The 17,770-nt window shown below is 45.3% G+C and overlaps 1 protein-coding gene across 1 annotated transcript; it reads right to left on the bottom strand.

The window, feature by feature from the left end:
• Window positions 1-7,574: 7,574 nt before the first annotated feature.
• On the bottom strand, window positions 7,575-11,389 carry c1qtnf9 (C1q and TNF related 9; the record flags this gene model as incomplete). The annotated part of the gene is made up of 2 exons (XM_078222713.1): window positions 7,575-9,990; window positions 11,338-11,389. Coding segments are annotated over 2 exons (822 nt in total), but the record flags the coding sequence as incomplete, so codon positions are not given.
• Between the last annotated feature and the right edge of the window lie 6,381 nt (window positions 11,390-17,770).

The raw sequence follows: 17,770 nt of genomic DNA on the forward strand, positions 1-17,770 counted from the left end.
GAGGGCATGGGTTAAGGGTGAAAGGAGAAAAGTTTAAAGGGAATATTAGGGGGGGCTTCTTCACGCAGAGAGTGGTGGGAGTGTGGAATGAGCTGCCGGATAAAGTGGTAAATGCTTTTAACATTTAAGAAAAACTTGGACGGGTTCATGGATGAGAGGGGTGTGGAGGGATATGGTCCAAGTGCAGGTCAGTGGGACTAGGCATAAAATGGTTCAGCACAGACAAGAAGGGCCAAAAGGCCTGTTTCTGAGCTGTGATTTTCTATGGTTCTATGGTGTTGTGAGACTTCTTACTGTGCTTACCCCAGTCCAACGCCGGCATCTCCACATCATGGTAAATGATACAGTGGGGAATTATAGAATATTAGAATCCCTGCAGTACAGAAGGAGGTCATTCAGCCCATCAAGCCCACACCGACCCAGGCCCTAACCCCACGTATTTACCCTGCGTAGATTTATTTTCTAGGCTAGTCAAAATTCCACAGCAGTTTTATTCCAGCATGGAGGTATCCTGCATTTGTGCTGACGGTGTTTGGGAAGATTCTATAGATTAGAAAGTTTATAATTGGAAAAGAATAGTATTTATCTGTTGCATTCCCTACATTACTATTGAATTAGTGATTCATTTGTTAGATTATCAGACAAAGCTGGCAGCGGAGTGCCAGGTGTGGAGAAGGAAGCTTTTGGTGGTCGCAAGAACAGTGTGGAAATAGCGGTAAGATATTCTCCACCGGTTTAGAGAAAGGAATGTGCTTGCCATTCACAAAGTGTTTGGCGCTGCACTCTGATAAGATCGAAGTACATCATGATGATGTTACATAATTGTAAATAGCTGACTGGGTAATGGTGGTAGAACAGAGTGACTGCTGAGTTAACTCAGTCAAAGCACTGATGAGATCCTAGAATGATTCCCCCATCCCCCCCGACCCCCGGGGTTCTATATAGAGCTTTCTTGATTCCTATGCAAGCCAATCTTGTTGGGGTTATTCCAGTTCTGTGGCTGAACTTTTGCCCAATACAAAGTGTAACTATGGCCACAATTCTCTCATCCCACTGCACTAATTTTTTAATCTGCGTGCCGCTGGGAGGCGGGGCTAGCATTTAAATAAGATTTTACATTTGCTTAGGGGTGATTGGTGGCAGTGAGGATTCCCGCTGCCACTCTGCCATTGCGATTGATGGGGACAGAAGGGAGGCCAACAACTGGGGCAGGCTGGTGAGTGTGATCAGCTGGCGGGGGTCTGCCAGGTGGTCTGCTGGGTGGGGGGTCTGCCTTGGGATGATCACTGATTTTACTATTAAAATGCCATTAGTGACCCAGGACTGAAATCTCCACTAGCATCACTCCCACTAGCATCTCTCACCCCGCCAGAATGTTTCACTCTAGCAGGGATTACACTGGCTCCCCACTAACAGGGAACTAGCGACCCAAACCCGCTGGAATGAAGGGAGGCCAACAACTGGGGCAGGCTGATGGGTGTGGTCAGCTGGCGGGGGTCTGCCAGGTGGTCTGCTGGGTGGGGGGTCTGCCTTGGGGGGATGGGGATGATCACTGCTGGGGGGAGTGCCTAGAGATCGGGGCGGGTCGGGACCAGGGGATGACCCGTGAATGGACGGGGGGCTGCGATCGGGCTGTGGGAGGGTTGGGGGGCAGCACTGCGGCGGTCCTGGGATGGCCAGCAATCGAGATGGCCAGCAAACATGAGGATGACACTTTGGGGCCACTGCGCCTGAGCAAAGGCCCACTGATTTCAGCCTCTCCAGTGTGAATAGCCACCCCCCCCCCCCCGTCTCTCTCCTCCCCAATCCCCCACCCCCCCGACCCCCCACCGAAATTTAATGACATTCACGCTTGAGGCCGCTGCAGTGCACAGAGTGTGAGGGATTCTAGGGTGAACTCCCACTGCAAAAACCAGCGGGAATTACTCCAGTTTTCTGCGAATTCAACACTTGGAATTTTGGAGGGAGAATTCCAGCCTGTGCCTTTTTCGGAGTGGCATGCACTTTTGAGAAATCTACAAAAACAATGCTCAGATTTTGTCAGTCTAGACTCTTCTGATTGGTCAATTTAAGAGGGGCATCCTTTGATGGGTAATGCCTGGCACACACACAGGCATGTGGGTCACATAGAGGACTGGAGCGCACGATGAATGTGGATTGGAGCAGTTAGTGGAGATTCAAAACAGCAGAAGGGGAGCCCAACAAGAAAGCTCCCCTGGCTGGAAAGGTTGTTTACGTGAGGGAATGGATAGGATTAATGGGAGAGATAAGGGTGGCAAGAGTGGGATGGGGATGGCATGGGAGGCAGAGAATGAAATGGGAAGGGTGGATGAGATGGAATTTGTTACGTGTGGCAAAATGGCATGGACAGTTATTTGATACAACTTATTATTCAAAAGTTTATCTTGGTGTGAAGATTGAAGCTTCATTAAATTTGCATCAAAAAGTTTTAGAAAAGCTGCCAGGTGAATAGTTTCAGCATTGATTCTATCGGTGAAGATGATAATGGTCTATGTGCTCCAGTGAGCATGCCATTGCACACACCTAGAATCAAGGAATTATATTACTACTACAAACCTGAATCTTCAGCATGGTCATGTCATGATAGGAACAATAGGAAGAATATAACGATGATATTGATAGAACATATCTAGGAAAATGATGAAGATTGCAATGAATAATGTAGGCTCTAAGGTGAAATTGATAATCTAGAGTTTGGTCTGATTTAAATGGGGCACAGGGCCTCTTTACAGAACACTGTTTCAGGACACTCAATAAGCCTGTGAAGGTATCAAAGTAAGAAGTCTCACAACACCAGGTTAAAGTCTTTAACCTGGCTTTAACCTGGTGTTGTGAGACTTCTTACTGTGCTTACCCCAGTCTAACGCCGGCATCTCCACATCAAGGTATCAAAGGCCAGTGAAAAAAAAATAAGCCCGTTGGGCTGAATAACAGTTCATAATTCCTCTTTCTATCACACTGAGCTGGAATCAAGAGAACTCTTTGAAAAATATTTCGGGTGTTGAGACCACTTCCCCTGAACAGTGGTCCATCAATAAGGAGAATATAATGGGAGGTATCTGTTCACAGAATGCACACTAGTTGGTGAAGCCAAAGTTAAGAGTCTTTCCTTATGGGGAGAGTTTATTGACTTTGTTCAGTGTCAACATATCTCACATCCCTTAGTATCCCAGCTTTTCCCTATTTATATTCTTTTCAGGCTGAAACAAGTCGACCAAGGTCGCAAATTAACTTGGGGGCAAATCAACAACTTAAACAGGCAGCCCCTTAAAGGGATACTGCAACAAAAAGACAGAATTGCAAAGGAAACTTTAAAAATTCAAATTAAAATGTAATCAAGAGTGTCAATAAAGCACCCCCAACCCACATCCGTGCTCACTGGTCACAGAAGGCATCCTCAATTTATATATATTCAAATCCTCAACAATGTCATTGACATTTATGAACCTTAACAATGGGTGGGATTTTCTGCCTTGAGCAGAAATTCCCATCAGAGGTCAACAGACCTTTAAATAGTCCATCAAATTATCCGTCCCGCCCACAACGATTCCCACAGCAGGCAGGACTGGAAAATTTACCCCAATGTAACAGATAATACATTGACAGCATTTGGTAGATGGCAGTTGGGAAGCTGTTTTCTTCAATGGCAGATGCTAAAGTTGTAACTGGCAGATTTCCAGGAGTGTTTATCATACTGAGTCCATCAGTTAGGCCACAACCGGAGGACTGCATGCAGTTCTGGTCACCACGTTATCGGAAGAATGTGATTGCACTGGAGAGAGTTCAGAGGAGATTTTTACCAGGATGCTGCCTGGGCTGGGGGGGGGGGGGGGGGGGGTCTGAGCTAAGAGGAGAGATTAGATAGGCTAGGACTGTTTTTCCTTGGAGCAGCGAAGATTGAGGGGGGATCTGATAGAGGTGTATAAGATGATGAGAGGCGTGGATAGGGTGGATAGGATGCACTTTTTCCATTAGTAGACAGATCAATAACCGGGGGCACAGATTTAAGGGAAGAGGTAGAAAGTTAAGAGGGGAATTGAGGAGAAACTTTCACCCAGAGAGTGGTGGGAGTCTGGGACTCACTGCCTGAAAGGGTACTTGAGTCCGAAACTCTCGTAACATTTAAGAAGTGTTTAGATATTCACTTACACTGGGTTTCCTCCAGGTGCTCCAGTTTCCTCCCACAGTCCGAAAGACGTGCTGGTTTGGTGCATTGGCCATGCTAAATTCTCCCTCAGTGTACCCGAACAGGCGCCGGAGTGTGGCGACTGGGAGACTTTCACAGTAACTTCATTGTAGTGTTAATGTAAGCCTACTTGTGACTAATAAATAAACTTTAAAATGTTAGGTGCAGGTACACCCACAGAAGGAAGATAAGGGCTGGAATGATGGCTATAAATTTGAAGGCTGATACAACTTTACCAGTCAAGCTGTACTGGAACTGTTGATATTTTCACATGAAAACAATATAACTCGTTAAAAAATTACTTATTATTAAAATACTCTCGCCAGAGTCAGCCTATGTCAGGTGCAGCTGATTATGACATCACTGAAGTGGAAAACTAATGTAATTATTGTCTACAGTTACCCAATTATTGGCCAACAGTCTACAATGGCAGTGCGAGGCACAGAGTTCAGGAAAATAATCCTTTGGAAGTTATTTTCATAATTGCTCACTTAAATTGTAAAACAACTGTGCAGGACACCACAAGAGCTGGAAAACTGCTCCCCACTAACGGGGAGCCGGCTGCCCAATCCCACTGGAGTGAACGGAGGCCCTGGTGGCCCCCCCAGGAGGTCGGGGGTAAAGGGGCATTGGCAGCCTGGCAGGGGCTGCCAGGGAAGGGGTGCTGGGGGAGGAGGTGCAGGCAATCGGCAGATCAGCGCTGCCAGATGGGGGTGCTCGGAGAGATTGAGGTGGGACAGGTGGCGCGGGGGGGGGGGGGTCAGGGACGGGAGGTGGGGGGGGTTGCGTGGGGGGCTCTGCAAGATAGTGATGGAGAGTTGCTGTGCTGGCCAGAGATCGGGAGGCTGGCAGTGTGGGCTACTCCACATGTGCTGATCTCCGCTATAACAGATCAGCGCCTGCTCAGCGCTATGCTGCCAGCATCTCCAGTGGATATAGGCCCTGCCCCCAGATTTTCAGTGTGAATCCCCCTGTAGTGTGCAGAATGTGGCAGATTCATTTTGAAAATCCCGCTAAACAAAAACCAGTGGGAGTTACTCCAGTTTTTAAGCGAATTCGGCATTTAGAATTTTTTTGGTGGAGAATCCCAGTCAAGCTCTGTACAATGTGGAAGAAAACCAAACCTGCAAAGGAGACTCACAGCTTGAAAATCCAACAAAATGAAAGTTAGCCTGTGACAGTTTTGTGGGCCATCGGAGGAAGAGGGGTGATGGGGGGGGGATTTTTCCATTCCCAAAAAGATGGATTTGGAAGCAGGGATGAGAGTAAATTTGGTAAGCTTGTATTTCTTCTCTGATGATTCAGCATCTTCTTTTGCTTTTGCCAGAGGTGGGCTAAGGCTAGCACCGTTTACCTATCCAGCAGTGACAACCGGACAACCAAATGAATTTCCATTCAGTTTGGAAAGGTAGAACACCATGCCAGGTATCCTTGTGAATGATCCACAGCCTATCCCACTGCTGTGTTGGATCCCACATCCCCAGTAGGTTAGGGGAAGGGAGGTGGCCCCACAACAAGAGGTTGGAGCATGATGAATGTTCAGGCTATGCCGCAGATCAGCAGCAGCATCAATTGGCTAGTTTGCTGTATCGCAACTTTGCGATTGAATTCTGAAACAGTAAAGATATGTATCTCCACTGGCCACATCCATTCACCTTTACATGCACTCTGCAGATGCTAATGGTGACCGTAGTGTTTCTCTGCCAATCCATCAGTGAGGCTCCCTACCGAGTTCCTGTTGGCCTCACATTGGAGTGGGTTGGGATGTGTTGCACTCCCGCCTCTGGAACTCATCTGCTGTCTTGTGGCCACCTTGGAGGTGGCCTCTTAATTGTCTGCTTGCTGTAAGATTCCTTTCTATTCACAGACCACTGGGTGGGGTCAGGATCTGGAAATGGTCCCAGAAACTTCAATTTCATTCGAGGAGCTCTCTTGATTTCAACACAATGTAATACAAAGAGGAGGGAAAACTTGCATTGCAATGGATTATTCAACCCATCAGGTTTATTCCTTCAATACATTCACAGAATTGTTTACACACCTTACAGCCTACATTATTTATTGCAATGTCAATCATTTATTGTCTTCCTAGTTACTTTTCGATCCAAATAGTATTGTACTCTTCACATTGCCTCCAACGATATGTGTTAGTGGAACACCAAGTCAGTAGAGCTCTGAAACTTTTACCCTGTTTATACAATGAATTTCCTAGTGTGGGGGTTCGGGGGGGAGGGGGGACGGGGGGTTATGGCCCAAGGGTTGGTCAGAGAGATGGTGTTGCTGGAGAGGACAAGGCGAGAGGGGCCAGACCTTTTGGATGGAGCACCAGATGTTGGAAGGAGGCAGTTAATAGAGACATCCACCCCCCGCTGCCTACCTAAAGCCTGAGCAATGTTACTTTTTGGGCTACACCACACTGCCCCTGAACTCCACCTGCCAACCTGAAAATTGAGGTTGGTTGGGAAATGGTCCTTAAATGTTCATTAATTGACCAATTAAGAGCCTTAAGTGGAGCAAGGTGGGTAGGCTGGCCTAGGCCTCACCTGTCCCCCCTTAAAACTGCAGAGATGCCGGGCTGGCTGGAGGAGCAGCGGGAAGGCTAACTGAAGACTTTTACAGCCACCTCTCACTTACAAACCCACTGATGGGGAAGACATAAAATCTTTCCCAACAAGTATGTCAAAATCAATTTGGTTGGAGTTATGAAAAGAAAATGGCACAAAACAGCAATAAGAATTGTTTATACATCCCCAAATAATAGTTACAGCATAGTATAAATCAGGAAATTAGAGGCACCCATAATGAGAGTAATGCAGTTATCCCGGGGAATTTGAATCCGCATGTAGACTGAACCAACCATGTTTGCAGTAAAAGTGTGATTGACAATGGTGTTATGGGTTATATACTATACAGTTTTCTAGATCAGGATTTTGAGAAACCAACGAAAGAACAAGCTATTTTGGATCTAGTATTGCATAACAAGAATAGGTTAATTAATAACCTTGTGGTAAAGGGGTCACTAGGGAAGTGTGACCATAATATGATGGAATTTAAATTGAGTTTGAAAGTGATTTATAAGTCTGAAATTAAGGTCTTGAATCTAAACAATGCAAACTACCTGGGTAAGTAGGAATCAGTACTTGGGTCTCAGATTTACAATCCAGATGAATGATTTTACTGAGTGACTGAAGTTTGTTGATGACAATAGATGTGAAAGTAAGGGGTGAGGAGGACATAAAGTGGAATATGCATATACATTCTATTTAAGACTTCTCTATCCATATACTGCAATCCATTTTAACCAACATGTGGAGATGCCAGCGTTGGACTGAGGTGGGGACAATAAGAAGTCTCACAACACCAAGTTAAAGCCCAACAGGTTTATTTGGAATCACGAGCTTTCAGAGCGCTGCTCCTTCATCAGATGAGCGGAGAGGTAGATTTCACAAACATGGCATAAATAGACAAAGGCACAATTGCAAGATAATGGTTGGAATGCAAGTCTTTTCAGGTAATCAAGTCTTTACAGGTACAGAGAGTGTTAGTGGAAAGAGGGATAATCACGGGTGTGAATTGTCTCAAGCCAGGACAGTTAGCAGGATTTTGCAAGCCCAGGCCATGTAGTGTGACATGAATCCAAGATCCCAGTTGAGGCCGTCCTCATGCATGCGGAACTTGGCTTTTATTTTTCCTACCAAAGAGAATAATTTCACACTTTGCTGCATTTTATATGTAGATTAAAATCATCCATGATAATCAGAAGCCCCCATTATTTATTCCTGAGTACTGGGTTCTGCAGTGTAGTTACTATTAGGCAATGTATAAACTACCCCCCACAATGACATCTTACCTATTTCTTATTTTTAATCAAATTGATGCTACATCTTGATCCTTAGGTCATTGCTGACTATAATACTAATGCCATCTTTAATTTACAGAGCCACCCTACCATCCTTTCCTAGTTTCCCATCCTTTTGAATTATCAAGTAGCCTCGAATATTCAGGTCCCAACATTGGTTGCCCTGCAGCCATGTCTCTGTGATGGCTCTCTGGCCATAAATATTTATTTCTGTTTGAGCTGATAATTCATTCATTTTGTTACAAATGTTAAGGGCATTCAGTTGTGTATATTAAAGATAGACATTGGTAGATTTTTGGGTACCAAGGGAATTAAGAGATATGGAGATATTGCAGGAAGATGGAGTTGAGGTAAAAGATTGAATGGCAGAGCAGGCTCGAAGGGTAAATAGTCTACTCTTCCACCTATTTCTTATGTTCTTTGTCCTACTCCAGCAGCACCCAGATTTAGCTCAGGATTACTAGTGAGCGCATGCTTACCAATCGGATTCCTACTTGCTTGGACACCCAAGGGTCTGGCAAGCAGTAGATCTGGGAAAGGCTGATAAGAGAGTAATCCAGCACAAAATGATTACAAGTTGTTGGCAAATTAAATTTTAACATTTGTACCGGAATGGGCAGATATCTTGAGCTGATCTGTAAAATCATCCAAACATAATCTATTTAAAAATAGGTGCACTTTGCAAACATCAACATTTGCAACTGTTTTTGTGTGAAGAGAAATGATGGAAAAAGTCATCCTTTCATGACCTCAGGAAGTCTAATTGCATTTAAAATCTCCTGATTAATGCGGGAAAGCAGACCAATTTGCACACAGCATGATAAAGGCAAAATACCGCGGATGCTGGAATCTGAAGCGAAAACAGAAAATGCTGGAGGAACTCAGCAGGTCTGACTTTTTTGATTTGATTTGATTTATTATTAAATCAGCATCCGTGGAGAGAGAATAGAGCCACCGTTTCGAGTCTAGATGTCAGAGTTCTTTTCTCTCTCCCCAGATGTCAGAACCAGCTGTATGCACAGCAAGGTTTTCTAAGCAGCACTGGGAACAATGAGCAGATAATCTGTTTTTTAATGAGGTTGCTTGCTTTATTCTCTTCACACCAAATCTGAATAGCTACACTTCCGATGAAGTGTCTCGAGTTTATGAATTCTTTATTCAGTAAACAAAAGAAACCCAGTAAAGACTGTATCGTCATCGTTGTCTGCATAAAGGCCACTATAAAAATCCCCACCGGTTACCTGAAGCCAGACTTGATCTCTAGTTTGTAATTGCACTAGCGTGCCTCCAGAAGCCTGATCCTCACTGTTTTGATAACTATCAAATGTATTGAGAATCCGAGTGCCGTTCTTGTACAGGGAAACTCTTACATGTTTGACATAGACGGTGATATGATAAACAAAATAATAAACTCCGGAAAAGACACATGTAAATTTCCCGGTGGTGGGGTTGTAGTGATTTTGGTTGTTGTAGAAGATTTTTTCAAATTTGATTGGACTGCCTGAGCGAGGATACTTGGAAGATAGTGTCAAGCCGACACTAAATGCACTGTTCCTTATCGCTGCATTCTCACCTATGTTCCCTTTCTCTCCTATTTCCCCTTTAATTCCTCTTTCACCTTGAATTCCAGGATATCCCCTGGGGCCATCGTCACCTACTTCTCCTTTGGGCCCTCTTAGGCCTGTGGGCCCTCTGGCACCTGGTAAACCAATGTTCCCCTGAAGTCCAACAGCTCCCTTGTCCCCTTTTGGACCTCTAGGTCCTAAATCCCCTTTTACACCCTGTTGTCCTTGCAACCCTATTTCTCCCTTTTGGCCTTTGTGTCCGAATGGTCCAGGAATTCCTTTTGGTCCTAATTTTCCAGGCGTCCCTTTACTTCCTTGTTCACCTCGTCTTCCTTTAGTCCCAGGTGCACCCAACAGTCCTAGGGTCATAAAAATGCCAATTTTAAAATGTATCCTTTCTGCGTGCCAATATGCATGTTCATATGTAACAATTCACATGTTTCCACAGACAATAGAAAGTATATTTTCAGCCTTTATAAGTAAGTATTAAAGTTCTCCTATTTCAGTTCATGCCCATCATTGATACATCTGGGTTTCTTCCAATCAAATTGGATTCTCAAGGTAGTCTTGGCTGGCAGAGTGGCTCACGAGCACATTCACACACTTCCCAATTAGATAACATCAAAACTCCTGAACAATTATAAACACTCATTTAAAATTCAGAGGCAGTGGGTGGCTCACAACAGCCTGAGTATTCCTGCTTGGGCCACAATCCGGATATTGGCTTTAATTCTGAGTCGGGAATCAGGAATAGAAGGTGGCAGATGTCAATCCCAATCTTGCCAGCAGCGACCAGTCCAGGTGCTGCCTCCGGGAGTCTTGTCTAATAAAAGGAAGGAGGCAGACCAGTGAAGTTAGGGGTTCAATAGACTGGATTGCGCAGCCCCGTTCGCTGGGCATGTTTATGGTGGTCTCCCACCCGCCCCTGAGCTGACCCCTGTAATACACTAGGTAGATGGGTTCGAAAATCAGCAACTCACCCAGGATAATTAAATTAATAATTAAAGGTCAGTTAAATTTGTTGGCAATCCCATTGACTGGGATAATCTGGTCTCCGTGCCAGAATACAGTTGGTGTGGGAGGGCAGCCAGCAGAGGGCAGTATTTATTGTGTGGCAGAGATTTGAAGCAGCAGGAAGGAGAGGGGAGCATCTCCTTGTGGGGGTATTTAGTGTGCAGTGGGCGCACCCCTCCAAAATGTCACCCTTTCCTTCCCCACCACCAGCTTTTCAAATCCTGGCCCCACCACACTCTTCCGCTCCGTGGTCTTTAAAAATCTGGGATTTATGGGGGAATTTTACCAAACAATAGCAGAGTGTTGTTTCTGGTAAGAAAACCGGTATGTTTCTCTCCAGAGAAACTCTCTCAGGGGAAACTCGTTTTTTTTTCTCCAGATCTTATGACATTCTGCCAAAAGACATCAAGGGGCGTGTTTCACACTGTCATACGGGGGGGGCGGGGGGTGGCCTCAACACGCCGGCAAAACCCGGCTGCACTGAGATCGGGGCGCCATCTTTAAACAGCCCCCTGATCATAACCTGAGTAGACCTCCCTCCCACAGCCCACCACGGAGGTCTCAGGGGCTCCCCTTCCCACCCGCGATTGGAGTCTGCACTTCTCTCCCCTACCCCGCGTCCCCTCCGATCATCAGCCCCTTCCCCAAATCATCAGCCCCCTTCCTCCCCAATCATCGGATATTATACTCACCTTTATGCCCCCGGGGTGAACCTGTTGTAAACTGCGCCGGTGTGATGTCACGTCAGTGCAACATTTATATATGGCAGGGGCGGGGAAGGGGGTTAATGATATTAAAATCTATTCAAATTCATGTAAAGCAGGTTCAAGCTTGATATGAGCATGAACCTGATGACATCACCGGCGAGGGATGGGGAAGATCTGAGATGGCGAGCTCGCCGGTGAGAACTGTGAATTCTGGATCTTGAGCTCCCGCTGGCATTTGCACAGAGAACAAGGTCTCAAGATCGCCCCCTGTCTTTCTGCACCACCACCACTTTCCCTCATGCCCCTTCCTGCAGTCCCTACCGCTTCCAATACTGAGCAATAAGATTGGCCAGCAGCTCAATATGGTGGGATGTCCTCGTACTGAGGGCAGCAGTCTCAGTGGGCTTCTCCTGCTCCCAGCGGGGTACAGCTGTGGGGTGGGCTTCTTACCAATAGGTCGGCTACCTTTCCTAATGCAGCCCAATAGGAGTGATACCTGGTTAGGAACCAATCCTCATCGGGAGAGGCAGGGTTCTGCTGAGGCGGACAGAAGACCACGAGGCCTCCTCAGAGTGGAGATGCTCTCTTTAACTTTGGGAAAAATGTTAAAATGTGCATGGCCGCAGCTGTCAGGCCATCAGTCAGGGAATCCCCTCATCCCAGTGCCACATCATCACTAGTGATGGTAAGTTTCATTCCAGAGGTGTGCTTTTAACATATTGGGCTGAATTTCCCTGGTTTCACGGAGTGAAGTTAGGAACAGGGATCTCGTGCAAAGTTGGAAAATGGTGCGGTGTGCTGGACTGAGTGAGAAGAGAGGTCAGTGATCCCAGGCTGACACCAGGGAGCTGCCTCCAGCTACCTGCTGAGCCCTGGCCTCTGGGAGGGGCCCGTCTGCCCTGTAAACATTCCCTCAACTCACCCATTAATGAGTCACCCTCTGGGTGGGGAGCCTCTGTCATGTTGTCACCCTCTGGGTGGGGAGCCTCTGTCATGTTGTCACCCTCTGGGTGGGGAGCCTCTGTCATGTTGTCACCCTCTGTGTGGGGAGCCTCTGTCATGTTGTCACCCTCTGTGTGGGGAGCCTCTGTCATGTTGTCCATGCTTCAAACAAGATCAGACGTGAGAACACATCAGGTAACCAACTTGAGGCGCCATTTCCCAACTTTGCACAAGATCCCTGTTCCTAACTCCCCTCCAGGAAATTCAGCCCACCGTGTTAAAACCACACCTCTGGAATGAATCTTACCATCATTAGTGGTGATGTGCCTTGCAATAAGATGACATCTATGGGGAATGGGAGTGGTCCACTATAACCACGTTTGGATTCAGGCTACCTGGACATGGATAACTAAAGAGGCAACCTCAGAAGTTCAAAGGGTGTTAAAGGATTGGAGGAAGAATCCTCACAGCTAAGCGTCTGTCACTTAGGGAGTAGGAAGAGCATTGGAATGTTTGGAGCCACGAAAGTTCTGCAGTCATCGAATATTTCTCAATCACCAACCACCTGAACTAACCGAGCCTCCCTTACATCTATCCACCTGTTCCATGCTTCTCTGGGTAGTTTATTCCACACCTTCACCAGACTACCTACCCAACCAGATCTGACTACCCCTCTCCACCCAACCCAACTACTCCCTAACCCACATTCCACCTCCCTCACCTAACACACTACCTCCCTGTCACTTTAGCCACCTGTCTGCCATCCTTCACACCTGCCACCCTACACAGCTGCCACCTCCCACACCTACCACCATATCAATCTACAACTTTTCCCACCTGCCACCTCAGCTACCTATCGCCCTACCTCGCCCACCCTTACCACCCTACACATTCACTCATTTGTCCACTCATCCAATCACTAATACCCACATTGCAATTTTAAATGTACCATGCGGCAGTTAGTGTCCTAAAGAGGGAGAGTACCTTGTCATCCCCCCTGATGCAAAGGACTTCTCTGAGAGATGCTGTGCATTTCTAGAGAAGCCGGGCTCAGAATTCCCAGCAAGAAATGTGGAGCAGTGTCGAGGTTTGGAAAAGTGCCAGTGGAGGTACAACAAAATGATGTTTGAGGAAGATCGAGCGACTGTTTCAAGCTGGCCCAGAGGTTAGTTCTACTGTCTGTGCTGGTTCACAGTGTTGAATAGGCTAGTCACATTGGAAACTAACTAACCATAGAATCCCTACAGTGCAGAAGGAGGCCATTCGGCTCATCGAGTCTGCACTGACCACAATCCCATCCAGGCCCAATTCCCATAACCCCACATATTTACCCTGCTAAGCCCCCTAACCCTAGGGTTAATTTAGCATGGCCAATGCACCTATCCCGCACATCTGTGGACTGTGGTAGGAAACTGGAGCACCCAGAGGAAACCCACGCAGACACAGGACGAACGAGCAAACTCCACACAGACAGTGACCCAAGGCTGGAATTGAACCTGTGTCCCTGGCGCTGTGAGGCAGCAGTGCTAACCACTGTGCCACCGTGCTGCCCAATGTTTATTACCCATCTGACATCCTTTCATATCCCAGAAAAGCTGGAGATTGTAACATCAATTCTGACCAGTGTGTGAATTTTAGTGCCATGGTCCTTCCTCTTTGTGACCCAATATTGTTAAAGTCTGTGACCTACTGCAGATCCTCAAGCAGTGGAACATTACAGACAAACTGAGGTGGATTCTCTCCTTCTTTGTCAGCAACAAGTGAACAGTTTGTCCTTTCCTTGTGTAAGTTCCTCATAGTAAAGTTACTGTTTTCACAGTAACTTCACTGCAGTGTTAATGTAAGGCTACTTGTGACAGTAATAAAATAAACTGAGAGTATCTGGGAAGCCTTTCTCCCATTAATGGGGGTCCACCAATTGTAGATATGTTCAGTGTGGGAGATTATGCACTCTCCGTATTCCTTAGTTCTGGATTGTTTACAACCTCTTAACCTGTGGCAGGCGTTGAGTGTACCAGGCTGGCTCGACATATTCCAGGATAGACTGGGGAATGTTCTGAATATTGAAGCTGCAGTGCACTTGGACCATCACTTTGAGTTAAGGGTTAGATGCAGCACACTGACAAGTTGAGGCTGCAGTCATTAGGAGTAATTTCAAGCTCCCACATTCAATTTTTAAGAATCTAGTATTAGGTTCAAGAATTCAAAGTGCGGAAAACATTAGGACAGCGGCCATATTCTTTACTCCGGTAGCTTTTTTTGTAAATATAAATCATTAACTCTATACACGTTCTAGTAGACTTTTGTACAGCACGGTGAGTATTGATAATTTCTCTGAGCTAACTATTTCAAACAACCATTGTACACTCAGACAAATCAAATTAAAAACATGGGGAACACAGTGGTGGTGGTGGGGGGGAGGAATTTATTGAAAAATATTATATCTTGCCTGGTTTTCCGGGTTCACCTTTTGATCCGACAGGGCCTGGAGGTCCAAGTTTCCCAATATCACCTGTTGTTTTATCACAGAGTCTTTACGTTAGTTGAAAAGTTAAAATTTGGCATGACATAGCACGAAACTGAAGAACCCACTCTATCTTATTGAAAAGCCAGTTTTGTGGTCTTTAGAATAATAACCTTTGCCACATTAACACAGGGTAAATGTCCACCTTCACCTGAGGGAACAAATTATTCACCTCTTTATAGAACCCATCTGATTTTCAATCTATTCATTTCAAAGGAATACAGGTTGGGCAGGTTCTAAAACTGGGAGACAATCCTCTCCATGGGATTACCATTCGGCCTGTGAGGGTAAACATTTACTCAACATTTGCTTTGCTGCGAGTAAACAAATAGGAGAATTTACCACAATTTATTTACATTGGGAGTTGCCCATAAATTTCCTACACTTTCTCATTTTGGGATGAATCTTCATTTTCATTGCATTGACATCTGCTCACTTCCCCATTATAAAACAAAACTGAGATACTATGGAACTTAATGGAATCAGAATCACAGAATCACAGAAACCCTACAGTGCAGAAAGAGGCCATTTGGCCCATCGAGTCTGCACTGACCACAATCCCACCCAGGCCCTACCCCATATCCCTACATATTTACCCGCTAGTCCCTCTAACCGACACATCTCAGGACACTAAGGGGAAATTTTAGCATGGCCAATCAACCTAACCCGCACATCTTTGGACTGTGGGAGGAAACCGGGGCACCTGGAGGAAACCCACGCAGACACGAGGAGAATGTGCAAACTCCTCGTATTGGTTTCCATGAGAGTCCAGCAATTCACTCCAGCAGATCACAACCTATACAGTAAGATGACCACATTGTGACTTCTTCATATCGTGGAAACTGTAGATAAGTTTATATTTTACTGCCCTTTAAGTGGATCATTATATCCAGCTCCTTACATAAGTATTCAAAGGGCCTTTTGGTTAAGATCAAGTCTCAGATCAAGCCTAAGATGGGATGCAAAGCTTTTTCTTGTCAGCTTGGACCTTGTTTGTCTCTCTTGTGGGGACAATGATTTGGATTAAAATTTAATTTATTTTTGGAGCAAGCAAGGAGATGGATTAAGGGTTCACCCAGTCCACTCTGCGCATTGACTTTGTAACATTAAGAATGAAGCAATTTTTAAAAAAATTTGTTGAATATTGAAATTTCTTCACAAGATGCACAATAGAACATTATTTTATACCGTGCTACTCCAGAATGTAGTAAGGCTACTGATGTGATCAACATGGAAAATTCATGCATTACTGTGAAGGGAATATTGAGTTTCATATTCAGTCAATATTTAGCTGTTAAAAGTGGATGAAACTGAATCATGGATTTGAGGTGAGCACTCTTAGCAAAGTTAATCATTGTCATTTTCAGGATTCTTGTATCTGTGGGTAGTTTTTCACGGATTTGAATATTGTGTATAATAATAACTGGATATGTTATGTACTGATTTACAATCATAACATCACCTGTGAAATATTGGCCATAACTGACCAAAGAAATTCCTTCCATTCTGCATCTGATATCAGCAGAAAAATCAGCTCAATAAAATATAAAACACAGTGAGTCATTTCCCTCCTAATATAGCGTTAAAGTTTTCAGCTAGGATTTATGTTAAAGCAGCTAGTTGTAAAGAAATGTGTAGAATTCAGTATTTCTAACTATGTTAAATGCTAAGGACATGCTTGCAGATCACTTTACCTGTACTGGAGGTCTTGTGGCGCAGTGGGTAGTGCCCAGGCTCAAGTCCAATGTCTCGACTTGCTGGCCATGAAAGGAGATGTGTGTGTGCGTGCGTGGGTGTGAAGACATGCTTTAAAAGAAACTCTACCTGTATCTCCTTTGTCACCCACAGAACCGTCTCTCCCATCCCTTCCCGGCAAGCCGTTATGGCCAGGGTTTCCCGGAATTCCAGGATGTCCACCGATACACATCTCCTTTCTGAGCACCTCAGTGTTCACCAGAGTGATAAGAGAAAATAGTGACCAAATCTTCATCCTGGATTCAGATCCTCGTTACCAGGGTCTCACAGTGCAAATCTGATGATAATAATAGTCAGGACAATCTCATTAGAGGCCTATCCAGCCCACCCAAAAGGTTATTACTGCATAATTATTTTTGAAAATAATTGCAAATAAAGGTTAGTTGTGGGGTGACTGGAATACATGGAGATATATCGATTCATATTTCACTTATCTGGTGATAGTTGGTCAAACCACTTGTTAAACCAAGAAATGAGGATGAAGCCAAACCAGGCAGATCAACTGGGATGGGAGAGCCTAAAGGTTTTGCTGGAATTAGAATGGCAAAGGTGGATATGAGGGAATGGTTAAGCAGATCAAGGCTAGGAAGTTGGGAATTGGAAAGTGCAGTTCTGAATGACTTACAGGGAGATTTTTCCGAGGTCGACACAGAATAAAATGAGGTTGAAGGGAGTAGGGGCATGATTGAGAGTTTGAGAGACACAAGGAAGTGATCCAAGGTCCTTTTGCCTATCATTGAAACCATAGTATAGAAGGGTGGCACGGTGGCACAGTGGTTAGCACTACTGCCTCACAGCGCCAGGGACCCGGGTTTGATTCCCAGCTTAGGTCACTGTCTGTGTGGAGTTTGCACATTCTCCCCGTGTCTGTGTGGGTTTCCTCCGGGTGCTCCGGTTTCTTCCCACGTCTGAAAGACGTGTTGCTTAGATACATTGACCCGAACAGGCGCTGGAATGTGGCGAGTAGGGAAATTTCACAGTAACTTCATTGCAGTGTTAATGTAAGCCTTACTTGTGACTAATAAATTAACTTTTTTTTAGGAGATAGCAAGCTGAACAGGGTGACCCTGGATATAGGTAGATGATTATATGGAGGGCGAGGTTTAAGGAGGATGAGGGGGGAGGAGAATTCAGACGTATACAAGTACAGAAAGCGGGGATACTCCACTAATATCATGTCCATTTTGGGATCTATGT

Source organism: Mustelus asterias, chromosome 10 (assembly GCF_964213995.1).
Source record: "Mustelus asterias chromosome 10, sMusAst1.hap1.1, whole genome shotgun sequence".
Taxonomy (NCBI): Eukaryota; Metazoa; Chordata; class Chondrichthyes; order Carcharhiniformes; family Triakidae; genus Mustelus; species Mustelus asterias.